The sequence below is a fragment of the Trachinotus anak genome, unplaced genomic scaffold, assembly GCF_046630095.1.
Source record: "Trachinotus anak isolate AG129_WGS33_773 ecotype Australia unplaced genomic scaffold, CSIRO_AGI_Tana_v1 ptg000008l, whole genome shotgun sequence".
Taxonomy (NCBI): Eukaryota; Metazoa; Chordata; class Actinopteri; order Carangiformes; family Carangidae; genus Trachinotus; species Trachinotus anak.
This window is the reverse complement of record NW_027273859.1, coordinates 14,226,601-14,249,475: the sequence shown is the minus strand read 5'-3', so window position 1 is coordinate 14,249,475 and position 22,875 is coordinate 14,226,601. Positions and strand designations below refer to the sequence as shown.

The 22,875-nt window shown below is 40.2% G+C and overlaps 1 protein-coding gene across 6 annotated transcripts; it reads right to left on the bottom strand.

Moving 5' to 3' along the window:
- Positions 1–422: 422 nt before the first annotated feature.
- LOC139624046 (transforming acidic coiled-coil-containing protein 1-like) lies at positions 423–22,396 on the bottom strand. Of its 6 annotated transcripts, none has more exons than XM_071482819.1 (13): positions 22,331–22,396; positions 11,476–11,567; positions 8,465–8,903; positions 6,503–6,557; positions 6,306–6,387; positions 5,152–5,204; positions 4,068–4,202; positions 3,870–3,946; positions 3,573–3,616; positions 3,260–3,420; positions 2,627–2,733; positions 2,395–2,515; positions 423–2,280 (listed from the first exon to the last, which is right to left on the bottom strand). In XM_071482819.1, the coding sequence occupies exons 1-13, from the start codon at positions 22,333–22,335 to the stop codon at positions 2,212–2,214; spliced, it is 1,440 nt and encodes a 479-aa protein (XP_071338920.1). In that variant the 5' UTR covers positions 22,336–22,396; the 3' UTR covers positions 423–2,211. The 6 variants fall into 6 exon arrangements, with proteins under 6 accessions (XP_071338920.1, XP_071338921.1, XP_071338918.1 ...); XM_071482820.1 differs by having other exon boundaries at positions 4,068–4,199; XM_071482817.1 differs by lacking the exon at positions 22,331–22,396 and adding an exon at positions 20,730–21,021.
- Between the last annotated feature and the right edge of the window lie 479 nt (positions 22,397–22,875).

Here is a 22,875-nt window from a genome sequence, read left to right as displayed (position 1 = left end):
TAGACATGGGAAGGTGTCTGAGGGCATTAAGGTCTTATCTGTGTAATCTCCATCTATGATGCACAGCCAGCACCCTGCAGTAATAGACTTAACCCAGCAAGCTTTAACAGGGAGATACCGTTACAGTGAAGTGTTATCAAACTATCAATGCTGTCATTAACTCAATTTTCATCTGTTAGAGGATTGGCTCTACAACAGTTTTTGTAACTACTGACAGTTTTCTGACAGTGTGGATGTACCAGGATGTGAGAGTGTGTGTGTGTCTAAAGTAAACACTGAGGCTAAAGCTGAGGCCGTGACACAGATGCAGACAAACATAACACACACGCGCACTGTGAGCAGTCAGGAAAGCTCCCATATCAGCTGTGTGTAAAAGTAATCATGGTTAACTGTACAAACCACAAATAAAAAACACACAGAACTTGTAGTAGAACAAATTATATTTATGTATATTTAGGCAAATGTACACACACTCACTGTTAGTCCTCAGTGCGTCAACACATGTGAGATCGCCCTTTCTAATTTACAAATACAATAACTCAAGAAAGGGGCTAGAGTGACAAAACAATATTTCATGAAATGAAGAGAAGAGGTGACGTAACTTTAGAATGGCACAATATAAACTGTGGCACACCAGTGGGTTTGTGTCATGAGTGGATTTCCACAGTGCTTAATATGATGGGTATCATTAAAACTTTTTCAATAGTGACTGAATCCACAAGAGTATTGAAACCTGTAAAGTGACAAAATAACTGATTTTAAACCTCTATACCACATTATATTGAGTTAAATAGTTTGTGTTAAATCTTCAGTAAACACTGATGATTTTTTTTTTTGTAGAAAAAGATAAGTAAGGGTTTTTTTTTTTAGATCAGAACTGATATTCAGGTATCACATTGGCATTGGTTCAGAAATATTTCAATACCCAGTTATGTCACAACCTTGAAGTCATTACTAAAGCACTGTGCCCAACACAACTGGTTTTACCGCTGTGTTAAGAAAACAATCAGAATCCAGAGAAATGTGAAGCCATGAAAATAGACATGCAAAGAAGCAGGTTTAACTAGTGCATTGCTGTAAATACAGGAATGAGAGCTCATATCTTCATCACAAAACTTCTTACAAAGGCGTCTAACTCTTAGTTTCCTTTGCGGTAAGAGGTAAATGTGATTAGTGGACACTCTCTGACACAGTGATGGTTTAAAAAAATGGTGCCATATTGCAGCACTTTTTATTTAAAGATCTTAAACAAAATATAGTGTTGTTATGTCCTAACTTTTTCCATTTGTTCGGGATTCTTAACATGGGATAGTTCATGACCAGTGGTGGAATTGATATATACTTCAGGATAAAGTTGTCAGACAAGACAGTGACACAAAGTTTATACAGTCACAGGAAAGTCTGTGAATGTCAGGTTATTATACTTCTCTGTGAATCTTAAACATTCTGCAGAAACTTGAACTGTCTAGAATCCCAGGTGTGTAGTATTGTGTAAATCAAGTAAAGAAAATGCAGCTTTAGTTTCATTGAAATGCGGTTCAGATTCCTTCTGGTTTCAGTGTCACTCTTGAACAAACCAAGGCTCCTGAGGACTAATGTAGTTCCTCAAACTCTCCTAAATCCTTTTCTTGTGCAGCTTGACTTTAACCCTGACCTCATTTTGCCCCACACAATAACCCTGAGTTTCTCTCTTTCAGAGTGTACTCCTTGCTTACGCTGTAGAAAAATACATTTTATTTTATTGTTGCTTTTAAACAATCCTCGTCAAACGCCCATGTGAAACTCCAAAACAACCTCAGCCCGCATTAAAACTGATGTCATCCTGCAGGAGCATTATGCTGGGAATTTAGCCGTTAAGCTGCTGGGAACTTAAGTTGAGTCACAAGCACGTTGTTGTTCGCTGGCATGATGGATGAAAGCACAAGGGGTCCAGATGACCTCATAATGGGCAATAAATGCAAACAAAACAAAGTGACCACATTTAACAAAGTCCCAACAATATCTATCATTTACAGATCCTTCTCGATTCTGATCACAAGTAGTGCAATAGTAGTGTACAGGAAGTTACTTTATAAATTTGTACACAAGCAGTCTCTGAAATGGCGGGCTGGCACAGGGTACAAGAGCTGCTTCTTGGCTGGGGGCATGCACGGAGCGTCACTGTAGGCGGGACTAGAGGGACGGTAGTAGCTGATCCACAGGAACTGTCTCTCAGTCGGTTTTTCCCATTTTGGCAATCAGCTCATCACAGATCTTCGTGAGTTCCTCGATCTCTTGATTCTATTACAACACAACAAAGCATGAATAAGTTCATTTAATACATCTCTGTATACGACATCACAGCATAAAAATACAGCGTGAATTAGCATGCAGAAAGATGAGGATGCCTCTGACCTTCTGCTGCAGGGCTTGTTCCAGAGACTCATTCTTCATCTGCTCCTTCCTCAGGCTGGCGGTCATTGCCACGTTCTCTGAGCTTGCCTTCGCACGCACCTGAGCAATCTCCTCATTGGCCCTGAGTGAGACGTGGAAAGGGGAAAAGTAATACATGTTTTGTATCACAGCATCGCAAAACCGTAAAAGAATTTAGTTTGTTAAAACGGATGTCCTTTCAATCTCTACATACTTGTCTAGTTTCTCCTCAGCATGGAGTTTAAGTGTCTGGTATCTCTGCTCCTCCTGTTTAACTCTGGCCAGATACTCCTGAGCACACTTCTTCAGCACCTCTTCATTCTGTTGAGGAAACAGAGATCAGTCACAGTGTTATCTATCACCATTAGACAGAAAGAAAGCAGATACAACACTGCACATTCTTACAATACTCTTAAAGAGTGACAATTCTTTTAACCTTTTTTTTCTTTCTAAACATTGTAGGCTCCCCTCCCTCTAACCTTTACACTCATTTACAGCTGGAAACTACCCAATATATTCTGCACAGCTGTCTGTTTCCCCATAAGTCAAATGGGGGTCAAAATTTGGGCATGCACTGCTTTAACCAAGGGATTTTGTGTGGTATTTGTTAAGAGCGACCAGTGTTTGATAGTCAGCTGTATCCAGTGACCTTCAATTTAAATGCCTATTGCTCTCACTTTTATGCAACCACTGCCTCTGATCACAGGATACGTTCCAACTTTATTTTGACCATAATCTTCAAACAGCCCTAAAATTTGTGCTACTATCAGCTGATCATCTCAGCACTTGAAAATGACTCTTTCCATCAGTAATTATCTCGACATGAACTTGTCCTATGAGCCCTTACTTTCTTAAAGCCCTCCAGGGTGCTCTTCATATTCTCATAACGCCGAAACACATCAGACAGAGAGCGCTCCACGGAGTTCAGATCAGCAAGGGCAGCTTCCTTCTCCATTGTCGCTGCATGCAAAGCCTTCTGGGAGCTCAGACTGTTGCGCTGCTCATCCTCTGAGAGCAGTGAAGAAGACATTATTGTTAAGAGCTAGATAACTTATTTCTTGTAATGAGCGTGGTAACAGTGATTGCATGAAACACTGTATTTACCACATAGACAGGGATAAATGTTTTGGTAGATTTCATCTTCTAACATTTCTACTCACCGATCATCTGAGCGATTGTCTTCTCATATTCTGCAACAATCTTCCTGTAATTAGACAAAACACATGATGGGTCTTAAACTGAGAGGCAGACTAATACTTCCACTACACCCCAAAACCTAAAAGCCCATATTATAAAAAAAACACACAAGTGATAAATTAGTAACATCTCCACTAAACTACTCAATTGTGTTTCCATGTGTCAAAACTTCACATGACCCTCAAAGTCAACCAGTGATGGCCACTTCTTTCTGATAACTGAGTAAATAAAAAAAATCATGCAGTAACATGTCTTTTAACCTCATCTCATTGACTTCTTGTCTGCAGTCCTCATACTTCTTCTTCCAGTCATTGGCTTCCACCTCCTTAGTGATGATCTGAAAGGAAATGGCGAATGTGAGCAGAACTGAGTGTACAAATGAAATCACGCCGAATACCTACACGACAATTACACTGACACCATGTTTCATGTTGGATGAGTGTGAAAAAAGTGTGTACCTCCTCTCTAATGAGGGTGAGAACGGCCTGCTTTTCTGCCTCACTGATGCAGATGGAGTCCAGGACCTGACTTCCTGTTTTCTGCATCTCACTTCCTCTTGACTTGTTCTTCAGTTTGCACGTGTCCTCATACTGCTAAGGGCAGAGAAGAATTAGTCAGTATAAGGGGAGGGTTCAAGATATTATTATCATTATATGGTATTATAATTATATACCTTCTTATATTCCAAATATATTATTGCAAACTATACTATAAAGTATGAAGTGCAGAATTTTCTGTTTCTGTTATTTTATACTGAACATATTATAGTTCTCTCTGTCTCTGTATGCCTGCTCTTTCCTTCTCTCTGACCGTCTCCCTTATCATGTCTTCTTAATTCTCTTAAACATCTCTCCCTCTCATTTTTTACTTCATATCCGCCTTCCCTTTCAGTCAGTGTTATCAAACATCTCTGTCCTTCTTCTTCTCCTACCCCTATCTCTCTCCTCTCTCATTTTGTCCTTCCCTGGATTATGACAGTCATATTCTAATCTCCTGAATGATAATCTAAATCCATCTGTCACCTGAGTGGGTGGACATGGTGCCAGACACTAAGTACCTCCTGCTGTCCTACAGCACACTGCAGTCATCATATCAGACAAGCGATCATACTGCTTTAAATATCCTCCATTATGTAGTCTATTACATCTTTAAATCACAACACACAACTTTGGTTGCACAGTTTCTCATTTACTGAGTAAATTTGACTTATTCAAAATCATACATAAGGAAAGAGGTGGAACTGCCACTTTTACCATTACAGTGATATATTACAGTGGGACATGTTTGGACTTGTCATAGCTGTTTTTCCTCTGGCACTGATGTTGACAGTTCAGTTTGATAGATAGATGATAGATGAGCGCTCCTGCGCCACCTAGTGGTCTTTGCTGGGCTCATCATTGCAGGGGCTTTAGTAGTGTAAATCTGACACAGTATGAATGATAGTGTAGCACTGTGATGATAATTAGACAGACTGTATATGTGGGGCTAGCACAGCAGATGTAGGTGAAATTACTTAAATGGTTAAATGTGATATTTCCTCACCACAGAGCAGCAGTCTGACTCCTCAGGTTTGGATGTCACATGGCAGTCTTGGACTGGAAGAAAGTAAGACACTTGTGTTAAGAAGAATTTTGGGGGATTGATGCAGTGGCCTGTAATTTAATATAGTTCATCAACATGACAAGCACATAGCAGTACATGAGAGGTAAATGTTTCAATATCCCCCCAAACAAATGTTTTCCTGAGTTTTAAAATCTAATTTCCCTGCCACCGGAATGAAGTGCCATCATTTGTTTCCGATATGCATTCTCATGACTGGCTGTATGTAATATATCTTGGTAATATTGTAGTGGTGAGTTGTATTTCATTACTTCAAGGGAAAAGCTGAAGTAATGAAGTCTTTAGTGTTTAAGAGTAATGTCTTTAATCTTTTGTTCTGAAAATATCCAAAGCCACTGGTAATTCATATTAACTGTTATGACTAAAGATAAGCTCAAATGACTACTTGAGACATTTGTTGCAGAATTATGTTTAAATGTAGGAAAGCACTTTATTCTTTAAATCACATATATTTCTCTGAGTTTACCATGTGTTCTTACTAAAAGCCAAATAAATACCAACTCCGTAAATCTTTGAGACTTGTCTTCCTGCTAAGTCAGAAAAAATAATTTCAATAGTAAAAAAAACGTTATGCCTTTAAGAAACAATAAATCCACAGGCTACTGCAGTGATGCATCTATATGCAACATCTGTGACACTGAGTCCTTCTAATTTCAGATCCTGTTACTAAACACACAATCACACAGCTCTGCTCAAACAGACACAGCAGAGGAAACAGTCTGTATTGTTGTACTGTTTCTGGTCTCATGACTTACATACAAATTTCAGTGCAGCTAAATAGATATGTAAAGTTAATGATTAATGTTGTGTGTGTGTGTGTCTGTAACAGTAAGCCAAAGATGACCTTCTCAGTGTCCAGTATTGATTGAGCATGGCTGATTGTTTGCCCTGAGGGAAGCTAACGCATGCTGTCTAAACTTTAACATCCAGTTATCTGGTCTCTGTTCATGAGAGTCCTTCACTGAGCTGAGTAGCAATAGAGCTATTCACTATTGTATCAGTGTGTACTGTAACTGGGTCAGAAATGTAGACTTGAACACAGCATTAAAATCAATACTCTTGATCCTTTTACTCACTGCTTTGGTCCATGTCTGGTTTGACACTTGCACTGCTTGCTAACTTCTCCTCGTCTGTGGCGTGGCCTCCATGATGGTCATCCTTCAACAGCATCAAGCATACTCAACCACACTGACTGATTGTAGTTATTCAAGGCGCTAATGCTATCACGAGTCAGCTGTTGCTAAAAAACTGTAGACATATGATCGATTCTTACCTGTCCACTGAAGTCCTTTTGCATCAGCTGGTTCTGCTTCATCTTACATGTGTTCCTGAGTATGAGGATCAAAGACAACATCAGTGTTAAGACGAAACAGATCATATCTCTGCATGTGTGACATGTGGGCAGGTGTAATGATGAGAACAAAAAAGCAGGAGAGACAGAAAACCTCATAGCCAGACCTCATTGCTTTGCTCTGTGAGTGTGTGTCCTGAGCTTACATGCTCTGCTTAAAGTGCTGAATTACGTAGAAGAAAAAGCAGATTAATGGTGAAGGTGTTTGCCAAATTGAAATAAGAGCAAGAACAGTTGCACAGGGCATTAGTGGGAATTACAAGATTCCTATTAACACTCTCTCCTCCACTTTCTAAATCTGTTCCTCACTTTTTTTTCCCACCTTCACTTTGTGATCGAAGGGAAATCTAGGTCAAGTGGGTGACACAGCAGGCTGTGGAATGACACTGGACTTGTATTCAGAACAGCAAATGACAAAAACACATACATACATACAGTACTTACAACAGAACACAGAGGAAATGGACTTGCTCAGCAGTCCTGATGCCACACAGAAAGAAAGGAACGGAATGACAGGTTTGGAAGAAAAGGGAAGGAAAGACACGGGAGGACAGGACAGGGGTCAGGTTAAACAGAAGGTGAGCGCAGGGTTATTATAGTTTAGTAAACAGAAAATCAAGACTAAAACTATACAGGTGAGTTTTTGGTTAAACAGGAAAGCAAAACATAACTGAAACTGAAAGTGATCCAAAACTCCTTAACCAATTTAAATAATATAATTAAAGACTTTTAAAACTGCAATATGAAAAAAAATATAATGAAAATCAAGTTTTTGGGCTCCTCCTTTAATATTTTCATATTGACAAGATATTATGTGTATATATATATATATATATATATATATATATATATATATATATATATATATATATATATATATATATATATATATATAAAGAAATACAGAAAATATTTGGAACAAAATTTGATCTTCTTTTACATTATTATCTGGGCAAGCCTATGGTCCTGGACAAACATATGGCTCTGGTTGAATAGTTAAAGTACTTTCGGCTGCTGAGAAAGAAAGCTGTCACACATAAATGACTGCAAGCAAACCCTCCAACAACTGTCAATATAATTAACTGTATAGAGAAACTGACTGAATCTGAAGACTGCAATATAGACAGTGCTTAAAATAATGGGAAAAACTGTCTATATACACACTTAACTGATCTATAAGATGTAATCCATTACATATGTAATTCAAAGTTCAAAGTAGTATGTTGCCCATGTCAGACCGAGCATATAACCTGAAAATACCAATAAAAATAAAGATGCAAATAAATGAATGAATAAATCTAATCTCAGTGCAGTGATGCCGCTACTTTAGCAGAGTCATAACAGAAACAAACCACAAGAGGTCACTGTCTGACACTTTCACTTCTCTTTACCAAACAAGGAAGATTTTCTGTCACCAAACACAAAGCAGTTGTTAGAAATACTTTATCCAGCTATAAACACTGAAACACTTTCCTAAATCAGCATATATGGAAGAATGAAAGCAAAATCAAAACAAACCCTTCCTGAAAACTGAGCTAAAATGAAAGTGAACTCAAATTCTAAAATTAAAAAAACAGAAATAGAAAACTATAATAACGCTGGTGAGGAATGAGTGGAATCAGGAGAGAAACAATCGTTGATAGACCAGAACAGGTCACCACAGTTTGTTACAATAAGAAAACTCTGATCCCTTCAGGTTCATTGTGTACAATGGCGAGCATTCACTACTGTTGTCTACAGCCATAAAAAAGAGCAGCAGTTTTTTTCAGCTTGAAAATCTGTGAGTCATATTGATTCAGTAAATCCAGCCACTGACTGTAAAGAGGATGATTATGATTGATGACTGGAGAGGATTGGACTTTGTGCATGTTTGTTTCTACTCACGTGATTATGGTGTCGTTGGTCTCACAGGTGAGTTTTGCATTTGACAGCACAGTGTCAGAGTTCATGTTGCCATTGAGCAAATCAGGATCCACACAAATGTCATGACTGGAGATTAAGTTTGAGTCTGGACTGGAGTCTGACGTCACCGGAGCCTCGTCATCCACCTCTGTAGGATCGGGTTTGTTCAGTGGAGAGAGGACAGACAGCGACGGGGGCCGGAGAACCTGTGGCTGGGGCAGAGGAGTGGATGGGGAGAGGCCCTCTCCTGGACTGGGTTTGGTGCTTAGGGTAAAGTTAAGGTTCTGATCCACACTGAAGCTGCTGTTGTTAGGTGAGGAGCTGGTGAGGTTGTTCAGGGAATCAACCTCTTGGAATGAAACTGTACCGACATCCTGGTTAGAGTTATTGTCCAGAAAGTGATTTGTAACATCAGGAAGAGCTGTTAAAAAGGAAAAAAATGTGAGTAAGTATATTTATCACCTAATAAGAGCAGAATGTCAGAGTGTACTTAACAACAAAAAATAAGACAAGAGACACATAATACAGATTTGTATATAAAGGGTAAAATAAATGAAAGAAATTACACAAGAGTAAGTCTAAACAGATCTTTACAGTCAAGTCTTTACAGCTGCTAAGTACTCCACTATGTTCTCTTGTTAGTTGCTAACTGTGTGTATCTTTTGTTTGGCTCTGGGCAGTCAGTGTGCAGATTGTTTTCACTGAAAACAGCTTTGTAATGCAGCTGAAAACGATGCTGTGACAACAGTACAGTAGAAGAATCACACTGGGGCTGAACTGGAGAAAATAAATCTTTTGTCCTCCTCTAGTGTTTCTGCCCTAAAACAGTATAACCTAACATCTCAATCCTGTGGCTACCGGATGATTTTATCTGTCACTCAGGGGTTTAACCTTAAAGTGACGACCTCTCCTTCTCCTGAAAATTTTAAATGGCAACTGGCTTCCTCTCAGAGCACTTCACATCCTGTGTCCTCTCAGGTCCCATTAACAGCTAGCTAACGACCACAGCAGCAGACCAGTCTCTGTTGAGTCACACTGCTGCTGAAACACAGGATGCTCTGTTACTGAAAAATGCACCCACACCAACTCACACAGCTCCACGCAGTAATAAACCGACAAGACCCTCTCCTGTATTTTTCTTCTCAACATGCACAATATGAATGAAGACATTGTGGTTTCACCTTCGGTGGGTGACAGCTTTACACATCGTTAATAATGACCGAAGGCTAACATGTGACTTATTACATCACACAGTCAATTAATGTAAGTTTAGCTAAGCTTCTGCTCAAAATCTGGGGACTTTCAAAAATGCTGCACACACACCCTTCAGAGACAAGGAGCAGATGTAGAGGAACCACACCCAGTCCTGGAGAGTACACATCACTATGTGGCCTAGCAACAAAAACAACATCAGGCTTTATTACACCGTTTCACAACTCAGTGAAAAAGAGGAAAAGGAGACGGAGAGGGAAGTGAGAGAGAAACAGACAGTATATTGGGAGGCACACTGCTGTCTAAGGTTTCATCCTGGTTCAACAGTACATACAATTAGACTGTGGCATGTGGTTGTTCCCATGAACAGGCAGCGATTCCCCCCTGAATCATTTCAGTCTAATTATAGGGAACCAGACTATCAATTTCTCTACAGAGTCGATCTTTTATTTACAAAACTAATCTACATTTTGCACTGACCATGTGACTGTTTAAGCACAAAAAGGAGACTGTTATTGTCTGCAAACTAGATTCAATACAAAATACATTAATCTCTCTGTTATTCACTGGCACAGCATCCCATACACTGTGGCCAAAACATGTCTGATTTAAGTAGCTGAGACATCCACAATAATACACGTACAGTGCATGTCAAACTCAGTTACTGAGATGTGGATGGATGAAGAAACCGAGTTTGCAAACATTAGTGATATTATGGCATTTGTTTCAGGACAGAGGATGCACTCCAGATTATCTATTACCACGGTAACGTGTGGTACTTGTGTCTGTGTGGGTAAAGGAGGACAGCTGGAGGCGAGGGGCGTGGGGAGGGGGACTTGGACACCAGTGAGTGGACCTCTTTGGCAGCTTCAGACAGAGACTCAACAGACAGGATTCAACGACCATCCATTTGACTTACAAGTCTGTCTAATGAGGGGGATCTAATTTACATTTCTAATAACCTTTCATGCACACAGTACTGGCAAATGACTGTGCAACATCAAAACACAATTTCCATTTTAATTTTGAGACAGTGTAATTACTACAACAACCCTAACCATAACTTTAAAGGAGCTATTTCTGAGTTTTGCTATTGCTACATAGCCAATGTTAGCTTTAACAGCTGTTTACGCACCGGTCCTGTCAAGAGCTTCAACCATTGTTGCATTTACTGGACAAGAGGGTATAATATGTCCTCTGAGAAACGCTTCTTCTTCAGGGTAGACTGGGCGCTGCCGTGACTCACTGTTCAATGTGCTGAGATGGTTGGCCAGAGCAGAGCTAGTTTGTTAGCACGCTAACTTCAGTAGGAGAAAAAAAAGTGATACAAATAGTAAAGGCATGAAGTTCAATGCTGAACTTGCAACGCTTTTTCTGGACTAACAAGTAAACCGTTGTTGATGCTAACACTGGCAATGTAGCAATAGCAAAAACTTACAAATAGCTCATTTGAAAATAAATAACTCAGAATACTGTGTAAATAAAACTAAAACAATCTGCATTATCGGGAATGACTGGAGGTAAGAGAGAAAATATTTTTGTTTCAAATTTGCATGAACCAACCTTTTAATATAGATCTGCAAAAACTGACTGTATTGCTTTACGGTACAAAACAGGAGATACAGTTAAAATGTAGCTTTTCATTTCTCCATAATCATCGATTCTCTGTGCATTCAGTTGGCACCAAAAAAGTATTGACGTTTGATATCCAGCCCTACCTAATGTCATTGTTCAGGTGTGACAGAGTCTGACAAGTATAAGGTCAGCCTGAGCTATCTCACCTGTGTGGTTGGAGTTGTCCAGTTGACTCAGTAGATTCACAACACATGGAGACTCTGCCTCTGGAGTCTCAAAGGCTCCCTCCGAGTCTGAACTGTGGGGAGAAAGAGAGAGGAAGAAACTGATTTATTTCATGCCTGTAATCTAAGTAATGTTTTCTAAAATTTTACCAACAAAAAGCAGAGATAGACTGAAACACACACAGACAGCAAGAAAGTTCAGAGTTACAACTGAGCAATATATTTGGCATCTAGAACTAAAGAAGAAATTTCCTGACCCACAGAACAGTTACAACTATTCTCATAAAGTGATTTGGAGAATGTGATTAAAACAAATCACATTGCCTGGTTCACAGCTGAAAGAATACTTCTCAAACAACAGCCTACTGTCTTTGAGAACAGAGAGGTATTGAAAATGTTGATCAGTCTAGATAACAACCTATAAATGCTACAAACAGCCACTAAATGGTGTACATATAACAATGAAAGCCCTGGTTGTGTGTCGCAGGGTCAAATTCAATCTTACAAACAAGCGCTGACTTTCCAATATCAATCTTCTGTTTTCTTAAAGTGACATGAAAACAATAGATTTTGGAGTTCAAAGCAGCTTGAAATAAACAAGCTGCTTTTATTTTAGAGGAAGGTCAGAGGAAGGGAGAGGAGAGGAAGTGGAGGCCTACAAGGCCACCTGCATCCTTTACCACTCAATGAGGACACACTGTGTCCCACAACATTTATTCACACACACACAAACACACAGACACACAGTCTTTTGGTCTGCTGTGTCAGCTGCTTAGACACCCAGCCCAAATTTATTTCCAAACTGTGGAGAGACATAAAGGAGAGGAGAGACAGAGAGAGTGAGAGTGAAGGTTTATGTGGGTGGGTGTGTGTGTGTGTGTGAGTACCCATTTCCAGCCACTTGAAAGCACATCAGAACGTCCACACTCTAATGAAAAACAGCACAAGAAGGAACAAAGCTCACAGTGCCAAAACCCAACCACACTCTGTCTCTGATACCAGTTCACACAAACACATTCACACATCCTGGAGCTCTATACTGCACCACCGTCCAGATCTAATCCCAATGTAGATACACACCCCCACCCTGTAAACCCACACACACACACACACACACACACACACACACACACACACACACACACACACACACACACACACACACACTGAATCACATCCCAGAGATGGCCCCAATGGTTGCGATCTTGCATGGTTACTTAGAAACTGGAAATGGACAGAAAAAAAAAATCAAAAGCTTTGGAAACTGTGGCTTTTTTCCCTTCCCCCAACTTTCAGCAACTGTTCCCCAACTGCCAAACAGCACTGACACACAGACACGCACACACACACACACACACACACACAGACACACACACACACACACACACACACACACAAAACAGGCCTAGACAGTCAGATCCTGAGCGTTTGGTGTCTCATAAAGAAACAGGATGGTGCAAACAAAGCAGGGACTGAAAAAAACAGCAGTTTGAGTGTCTGTATTTTGACTAAGAATCTGTTTTTAGCCAGTGACAGCAGCCTGACCCAGCCACTGGGATCCACAGCGTAGGAAAGAATCTGAGCTTATAACACAGTATCAATCAGTTTGTCTGTGTGTGTGTGTGTGTGTGTGTGTGTGTGTGTGTGTGTGTGTGTGTGTGTGTGTGTGTGTGTGTGTGTGTGTGGTGTGTGTGTATATATCCACCACCTGTCAGTATGACTCAGGGGAATCTGCTGTCATCACACAAACACTCACACACAAATGCAATCAATCTACTAGTGTCCAAACACTACCAAAAAACAATTCTATCTGATTTTATTTCTTATACAGATCCACCTGTAAACCATCTATCTTTCTGACTTCCCTCTCTCACACACATAAACATCTGTGGCCAAACCCTCTTACTTGTCCTCTCCGTCATCCCTCGCTCTGGGCTGTCCATCATCTCCTGCACCCCCAGTCACCGCTGACCATGTCCATTTGGCCCACTGGACTGGAGACAACCAGGACATCCCTGCACCACGTCAAGTCCTAAGCCTGATGCCACCTTCCAACGTTTGGTAGTAAACGTAATCTTCCACTGAATCAGTTTAGACTGATCTGTCAATCAGTGATCTTCCACAGTCAACCTTTCAACACCAAAAAAAAAGGTGGTTGTTAAAAAAGAAGCCGTCGATCAGTCTTCTTGCTTCTCTCTCTCGCTCACTGCTTGCTTTCTATATGGCTGTCTCACTTCCTCCTCTTGCTTAACCACTCAGATTTCCCATCCTGCTCTTCTGCGTTGTTGACGTTTGTGAGAGTGAAACGTGTCTCACGCTACTGCTGCTGCTGCTGCTTCTCTTGCCGCTCTGCTTTCCACAGCACTGACTCACACAGTTACTGGAGCATCAGTAGTCACTCCTCTCTCTGCTCTCCTCCCTCTCCCTCTCCCCTCTCTGCTCTTTGTCTGAGTGCACGATCAGCTGGTTAGCAGACATCGGCTTGCCCTGCTCCTGCATGTTTGCTAACTTCCTAGCTTGCTCTCAGGAGTTTGCCTTTCCCCTCCCTGATTCTTTGAGGGTTTGCCGATTGTGAGGGAAGACGGGGGGGAGAGGAGAGGCAATGTTTCCTGTTTTAAGATGCAAAGAAGTGTCTGGTTTCTGTGGGACAGTGAAACTACCAGATGTTGGTGTCCCCAAGGAAGAGGAGATGAAAAGAGATAAGAAGAAAGGGAGAAATGATGGACCATACAGTTTTTAAGAAGATGAGTTTAGACCTGAGCTAATGCACATAGTGTATGATGAACTCATACCACTGCAATATCCTACATATCTGAATATATCCCTTCCAATAAAACTAATTTAAATAAAAATGCAGCTTCCCTTATTTCTTAAAACTGTAAAGTATAATGCAGTAAAAGCCCTTGCTATCTGTATTTTGACAGCTTTACAGATATATTACATCCTTTACAACCATACTTTGAAAAAAGGAAGATCTTTTTTTTTATTAAACCAAACTGAAGGAATTTTCTTTCAAATTCACTGGTTACAGTCTAAGACTGGTGTGTCATGACTGGGCAGCCCACTGAGAGTTTGAAGGGTAATCTTAATTGTTTGTTTGCTTGGCAAGGCAGCTCCCATCAGAGACAGAAGATAACTGATTATAACACAAAACCTTGCTGAAAAAGAGCATGTGTGCTCTTTTTCCCCTAACAAAGAATAGGAGACAACAGGAATTTCATTTGAGATATTTTCAGCAGAGACTAATAATGTACCCTTTATATGTGTAACTGTCACAGACAGATAAAATCTACACTGAGAATTTAGCTGTCCGTGCCATGATCTGTGACCAAACCCACAGAGGATCTGTTGTTCACTGAAAATATCCAGGACACACACCAAAGCAATCAATAAAGCAAACCTAGATTAAACAATAATGATGGAAATACCCATCGAACTGGCAGTAAAGTCATTTGTATGAAAAGTCTCATCGCTGTTCAAACCAACCATCACCCACACTCTCATGTGTGCCTCTAAGGCTGTTGATGGCTTATGTAACTTTAAGTCCAGGCTTTCACATTTATACATCTCCCTCTCTCTCTCTCTCTCTCACACACACACACACACACACAGGGTATCTAGGCCAGATGAGATGTGTTATTTGAAAAAACATGGACCATGACTAATCTAATAACAGGAGGATGGTTCAGCCACTGTGAAAAAGGTGAACAGGAAAAGAAAAAAGAAGGAAGCAGAGATGCTTTTATTTTTATGTGTACTTTGAGGTAGCTTTCCTGCTGTTTACTGCTCACACATGAGGGACATGGAAGGAAAGGCAGAAGCTCTAAAACAGATCATACTGAGCTGGTTCGCAGAACCACATGGTCAGATAAATGGGAAAACATGCATATACACAATGTCTCACACTGGTGAACACAGAGAAAGAGGCCTTGTTCAATCTGTGATGGCTGGACAGAAAAATGGAGCAAACTAAAGGCATGACAGATGGAAAACTGCATCAATTAAAATATGGGAGAGAGAGGCAGGGAGATAATTAGGATGAAAATAGTTTGGACATCAAAGGGAAAGAAAGTGTGTTTTCGGGCAGGACTGGAATCTGAAACATTTGTTTATGTGTCTTTAACATTCTCAACATTGTCTCCTTTCCCTCCTTATCTGTCAGTCAGGACAGCTGAGAGGACAAACCTGTTTGTCTGGCAGAGAACAAGATCTGCCCGAAGCTACCAAAGACCCCCAAGCAGCGCACTCAGACAAAATGGACATCCTGTGTTCCACAAACAGTTTACTCTGTGACACCTTGAAGCTGTAAACTCACAAAAACACATGTACCAGTATTTACACAGAAAGGGAGACAACATGCAGAGATGGACTGAGTGGGAATATCCCTGGCTCTTTCCCTGGCAGAGTCATGAACCACAGACAGAGAAGAAAAAGAAAAAGAGAAAGAGGGAAAAGAGCTCAGCTCTTATGTAATACCTTGAAACCACAAATAGCGCACAGAGTAACAGAGGCAAAACCCACACATACATACGCCCTGTGTGAACCAGAGCTGCCATCTTAGCACACACGGAGGCTAATATGGCAGATAAATAGATACACTATACCACACACACTTAACCATAGCTATTATGTGTGTTTGCTATCAGTTAATCCACCAAGAATGCACGACATTTATCATCAATTACATTTTGACTGATGGCAGCATGTGTGGTTATGAGCTAAGAATAAATCGGCAATGATAAACATGTCTGCGGCCTTAATAGAAGTGATGCGATACTGGATAAGATAACAATGTGTGTGTGTGTGTGGGTGGGTGCACAGATACAGGGAGGGAATTGGAGAAGCTTCTCAACTATCACAGACTGTTTATCTCTGCTCTCAATCCCTGCATTATGACAGAAGGTCAACCAGCCTGATCCTTCATTTAGCACCATCATCAGGTCTTAAAAATAATGGCTGGATTTCCATTAAATTTGCTGTGAATATTGTTTGTTTCTTGATGATGAGTACTAATATTTGTGGTCACCCTGGTCTTTGCTCTAGTGCCACAAGAGTCATATTGAGTATGACATGTACTGAGCAACTTTCAATTTTGCACTCATCATGAGTTAGGCAAAAGGTCAACTTTTCATACAAGGCATCTTGAAAATATCTTCTGCTAATGTGCAGATTCAATGAAAAATTGAATTGGAGGGCAGGATGGCAATGTTGTCTTATCTCGAGATAACCGAATCAAGATGGCCAGATGTACAGGTTTTATGCTACACTGCCACCTACACTGTTTTCCATACATTCTAAAATATTTTCATGATATGTTTAATGTATGTTATGTTTAATATATTTCATGTTTAAGTGTTTGTGTTTCACTGTCTGCAAGATATATTTTATGAGCCCGTTTGAGTTTCAGTGTCATCTCATGACCTTTCATCCTGTGCCATCCTCAAAAACTTACATTTTATCCGCAGTAGAGCTCAGAATAACAGAGTTGTCAGTATGTTGTCTGTCCAACATTTTCAAATTGCGGAGTGTAATTACAGCTTTTCATGCTTTTAATTTTAGACTTAGCTATAAGTCTTGTTTCAAATAGTGGCATTCGAATGCATGTACAAAGTGATGCCTTCAAAGGTTTCTTGTTAGATCAACATTTACACAGTGCAAATGTCAAACAGTTAACTTTCAATGTCACAAACATGTCAGCGTCAGTATTTACAATACATGAGATCCTAGTCATTTGTCCAAACTGAAATGTCTATAAAGCATAACCTTCCCAGTTTCACAAGTTGTCATAGGTTTTGAAAAATAAAAAAGCCTCTTCAGAAAAGTGAGTGCAATACAAATCTGAGCTTTGATTTATTCTGACTGAAATTCTTCAGAGATTGTTTAAAAACATGGGAATTTTGTTTCTATGGTAGAATATGGAATATTTTAAATTTCAGCTTTGAAAGAGATGAACTGAACCTTCACAATGAAGAACTGTAAAACATTCATTTTAAAGTTAAAACATCAATTTTGCAATGCAATTACTTGAGGCAGTAATAATAATAAAACATAATATTCTGCAAGATTAGTGTTTTCCTTCATGTGTGGTGGAAGGACGATCTTTATTTTATCACTCAGTTGTCAACACTTATAGTTATAAACAGTATCATAATGAAATATTTGATTGTATTATATTACGGTTCTCCTATTTAATAAACCTATTGATCAAACAGCTTTTCAAACTTCTTCAAAATTTCTTCTTGTGCGGCAGAAAAATACATGCTGAGTAACAGACACTACATAGATGCTTAAATCAGTAAAGGTAAAATATTTCATGAACTGGGACGAGGTTGAGTCAGTATTGTTTTGTTTCAGTAGAGAAAAGTAGAACAAACATTTATAATAAAAGGAAGTTGCAGATAATGGCGTATGTTCTGCAGTGACTACATAATCTGCCATGTATAAAAAACATGGGTCTATGTACATGTGACTGTAAGTGATCTACATATATATATATATATATATATATATATATATATATATATATATATATATGGTTTGTATTGCATTTATCAGTAAGTTTTTCATGTGAGACATAAACATGATTGCAAATGTCAGGCTGTAAAACAAATTTCCTCCTGAGATAGATGAGCTGTCTGTCTTGTCTGTCTGTCTGGCTATGTAATTACTCTAATGAATCTAATCTGAACAGAATAACATTGCTGGGTCACATTTGTCGGCTTGTACTATGATATGGCTCCATCTAGTGGTCATTATTGGACTCACCCATATTCCTCATAAATAGAACAAAATAACAGAAAGTGGCATTATATTCAGCCACCAGTTCAGTGATACAATGAACCTTCACAATAAAGTACTGTCTCAGTACATCATTATTTCTTTGCCAGGGTGAAAGAGCAGAGAAAAAAAAGGACTGAAGGAAGAAAAGATGTGAGAGACAAAGCAAGGGAAATACATAACAGACCTGACATCACCTTTGGGAGCTAAAGCAGAGTACACCGGATCTCTGGTTTCACCATGGCAACCGTCCCGGAAGGGGTCACAAGTGTATTAAATAACGAAAACATGAATATAGATAAATGCAGCTCAGCACATATTGAGAGAGACAGATGCTACAAAGTCTTTTATGGGCTTTTGGGAAGCACAACTGTGTTTCGATCCCACTAGCACTGAGTGAGCAGAGCTAGACTGAATGGAGCTAAGGCACTCACCATCCCACAGTACACTAGAATAATTTATGTGACAGATAAAACCAAAAGAGATAGAATGAGACAGCAAGAGAGTAAGAGAGGAGGGGTTTTCCAGAGACCAGTCATGTACAGACACCAACCGAGCTATTGTTCATGACTACAACAGGGACACAAGAGCACACAATTCCCAGACAACAGTGTATGTACATTGTACACACATGCACACAGAGCAGGGAGATGACACGCCCCCTACTGTTCCACTTTATGATGCTTCCATTCACTTTCTTTGCCTTTTAAATTCAATTCCACAAAACTTTATTTCTATTCCACACAGGTACATTAAAATCACTGTTTCACTTCAACCACAGAGATATCTACATTGGCTACAACAATACTGTGCAAGTGAAGGTTCTCAGCCAATGACTTTAACATTCTTCAGCAGTAAGTCTCACTGTCATGCTGGCAAGCCTTGTCAGTGAAGGCTTATACATAATGCAGATGTACAGACCCCAAATTTTGTGCCCGTCTTCATGCATTCATAACATGTCTCTTTAAAGATAAGAAAAGTCTTTCAGCTGACACTGGCCTGATTTCATACCACTGCAGCAAGAAATGAGCTCCAAATAGAGATCAGCTTTTTCCCAAATGGGGAACTGTTTTGGAGAACAGGAAGTCCACCGTACATCCAAGACTGCTCCACTTAAGACATAAAACGGATGATGAAGCAGACTAAAATTAGAACAAAAGCTGAAAGCTGCAATCCCACGGCACTATTTGGCTTCCCAGTTTTCCCACAGGGACGACCCCAACCCCCACCTGCCCTTATACAAACACAGATGTATGCAGAGACTACAGTATGCTTGTGTCGTGAGAGAGATTTTTTAAAGCACTTAATAACAATGAGTATGAGTCCATCTCCAAAACAACATCTGTTTAATACACAGTGGTGGTTCTCACATTAACAACCACTGTTCTCTATGACTTAAATCACTGACTGAACACTGAGACATGATGCTAGTGATCCGCTGCAAGGGCCTTACAGAGGCTTGTAAAAATGGAGATAAAAAGCATCACTCGGAGGACAAAGTGAAAGGACTCACTCTGTTACAAAGGATCAGAGAAAAAACAAGGAAGGAGTGTGATGGTTAAGTGCTTTTAAGCTCTGACAAATGGCTCGGCAACAACATCTCAACCCCATGTCCCTACATTTCTACAAGAAGAAGGCTCCAGATAGCTGCAGTTCATATCACACAGTACTTTAAAGATGTCAAACACACTGCATGAACAGATGATACCACAGCAGTTACCTGTGGTAACTGTTCAGACAGAAATAAACTGTGCAGCTTGTATAATTGAAATACCGCCTTAGAATTAGGGTCACAGCTGCATAATTAATAGCTGGCAGCATTATCTCTTCTACTGTTGTAATTATAAATTATATTATTATAAAAAAATTATAAAAACTGCTGCTATAAGGTCAAACACCAATGAAAGGTAGTTGTGGACACTGTCTTAATTTCAGGAGCATGATCTGCTCAACTCATGCTCATTGCATTAGCCTCTCTGCTAATGGCATCAGCTGAACCACTCCTCTCTCTTGCTCTGACTCCTCAAGCTCTCCGAAGATTTGAATACGTAAAAAAATTTCAGACTAGTCCAGCAGCAGTTGCTGTGTGCTGTGCTGTCTGATGGCTGATTTGCTAGTTTGAATACGTAAAAAGTATTCAAACTAGCATAGCAACAGTGGCTCTGTGGTTAGCCGGCTGATGGGCTGATTTGCTTTCAGTCCAACAGAAGTAGATAGAAAACATCAAGGTCCCAGCACTGCCCTTCAACTTAATATCTCCCTTTCCTCTTCCCCTCCCAGATACAGAAGCATTGAATTCATACACACAAGACAACACAATCTCAAGCACTAAAGGGCAAAATTGCTCTACTTGGTCAGCTGCATCCAGTCAGCTATTTTGGAGCGTCTCTGCCTCTGCAAGTTTCTTTTCCAATCACACTTGCACACAAACACACAAGCAATGAAGAATATCGCCTTACATGCTGTTCTTCTTCCGAGGAGAGCTGATGGAGCCCTTCCTGTGCTGGCTGAGGGAGCCCCCCATGGCGACAGCAGAGTCCGTGTTTGTTTCAGATGCTCTGTATGTCCTTTTCCCCTCCCAAGGTTCACCTCTGCTTCTCCTCCAAACAGCCTGGCTCAGCGTCAGAGCACCATAACGCACTGCTTCTCATGACTGGCCAGTTATTATTTAACCAACCAGCCTCTCCTCTCCTCCTCCTTTTGCCTCACCGTCACTGTTGATGCTTTACAGGCTAAATGCTCAGGAGTACCAATGGACACACATGAATACACACATGAATAGCTCTGCCGACGGTCCCGCCTCCTCGCTCTACTTCTCCTCACCCTCCATCATCTCTCTCTCTCTCTCTTTCAAGCACACACGCACACACACACCAGAGGCAGATTATATTCACTTGTTAGGCAATGCGCAGGCTTTAGAAGGAGAAAGACAGAGATGTAGAGTGTGTGTGTGTATGTGGGGAGGAGAGGGGCAGTTTAAAGACTACTAAATCCAAGGAGTTGGAGGGGGTAGATGGAGAGCGTGTCATGGGGGTATCTGGCAGGGGCAAGGGTATTGTTCAAGAGAGAAAGAGTCCCTTCTATTGTTAGACAGCTGAATACCAGATCTGAGATCCAGGGGGAGGGAGGGATGATGGAGGGAGAGTTGGCAGCATAAAACACAGCCCCACTTGTTGTACCACAGTCCCACTACCTGCTGTGACCCAGAACCCACCCCTGCAGCCCCTCACAGTTTTAGCATGATAATACACACACGCATACACTGTTAAAGCTCTCAGTTTGTTTGCATGCATTCATTTCCTAAGCTCATCAGTTACATTTTGACCCCTTACCCTGAAACTAAACTGGCTACCCTTCAAATGCAGGTCAAACGATGCAATCAGTGTGACAAAAAAGGCTTCATCTAGGCCGACAGAGACTGAATAAGATTACTCTAAACATGTGAAAAGCCAATTAGACATTATTTAACCAGGAGGGTAAAAGAAAGCCTGGAAATGTACTGCATCATTGGTCCATTCATTCTATTGAGTGTCAATACAGCAGGGCCACATAATGATTGGAAGAAATCTTACCTCTTGATTCATGCCTCTCCCATTCTGTTAGTCTCTTCAGATACATTGAACAATGGCTAAAAAACCCCTCAGAGTACTGGAGGGTCGGGCAGTGGCTCCCAGGACAGGCCCGCCTTTGAAAATAACTGAGAGGCTTTAGTGCATAACTGACTCCCACTGAGGTGAATCACATGAGGCTCACTATGGAGGCCCTCATTTCTGAATGACTTCACCACGTCCCCTACACAGTGGGCACAACCACACACAATGCGAAAAAACAAAGCGGTGCTTCAGAAAGTAATTTTACTATTTCTGACTCATGATATTGTAACTTCAACGGTCAGGGCAGCGCATCCTGCCGTTACTGTGGTCACTTGTTTGCGTCCAACTCCCGTCAGCACCGTCAATTCAGTAAATTGTACATAAATACATGGACAGTGAAGCGAACCGCTTTTTTTGTGAATGGCTTAAAAACAGAAACTCAAACTACGTATAAGACTTCAACTTGCCTCATGGTTGTTGTCAAAGATAGTAGTCAATTCACCCGCTGTAGGTGATGCCGTGTTTACCATGCGACTGCGCATGCGCGAGTGATTTGCCATAGAAACGAGGCTTAGGTTATACCGGACAAAATAAAAGTATGTAAATATAACCAGTAAAATTTAAGATATAATATGCCAAAAAAAAAATAACTATTGTATAATTAGTTTATTATTGCTGAATATCTAGACAGGATTTTACTGCTGTAGTTGGCTGTTGAAGTGGCGTTGATTTATACAGAACTGTAACTAAATATTTTCCATATGGATTAATCTGATTATTATTATTCTTTCTTTTAATTAATGATTCGATTTATAGTTTGAATTATTGCCTTAAAATCAGCCTATTGAATAAGTACATGATGTATTAAATTATAATAAGAAGAAACTATAAATCCTCACACTTGAAAAACTGGAGCCATGAAATTTTTTGGAATTTTTGCAATTTACAAATTATTAATTGATTATCAAAATAGTTGCCATTAATTTTCTGTCAATCAATCAACTAACCTTCA

Excerpts from the sequence above, each read along its gene's own strand:
- LOC139624046 (XM_071482815.1), bottom strand. The coding sequence starts at position 13,506 with ATGTCCTGGTTGTCTCCAGTCCAGTGGGCCAAATGGACATGGTCAGCG. Across the intron at positions 6,558-8,464 it reads ACCAACGACACCATAATCAC|GAACACATGTAAGATGAAGC; the intron begins GTGAGTAGAAAC and ends CCTCATACTCAG. Across the intron at positions 2,281-2,394 it reads AACAAGCCCTGCAGCAGAAG|AATCAAGAGATCGAGGAACT; the intron begins GTCAGAGGCATC and ends GTGTTGTAATAG.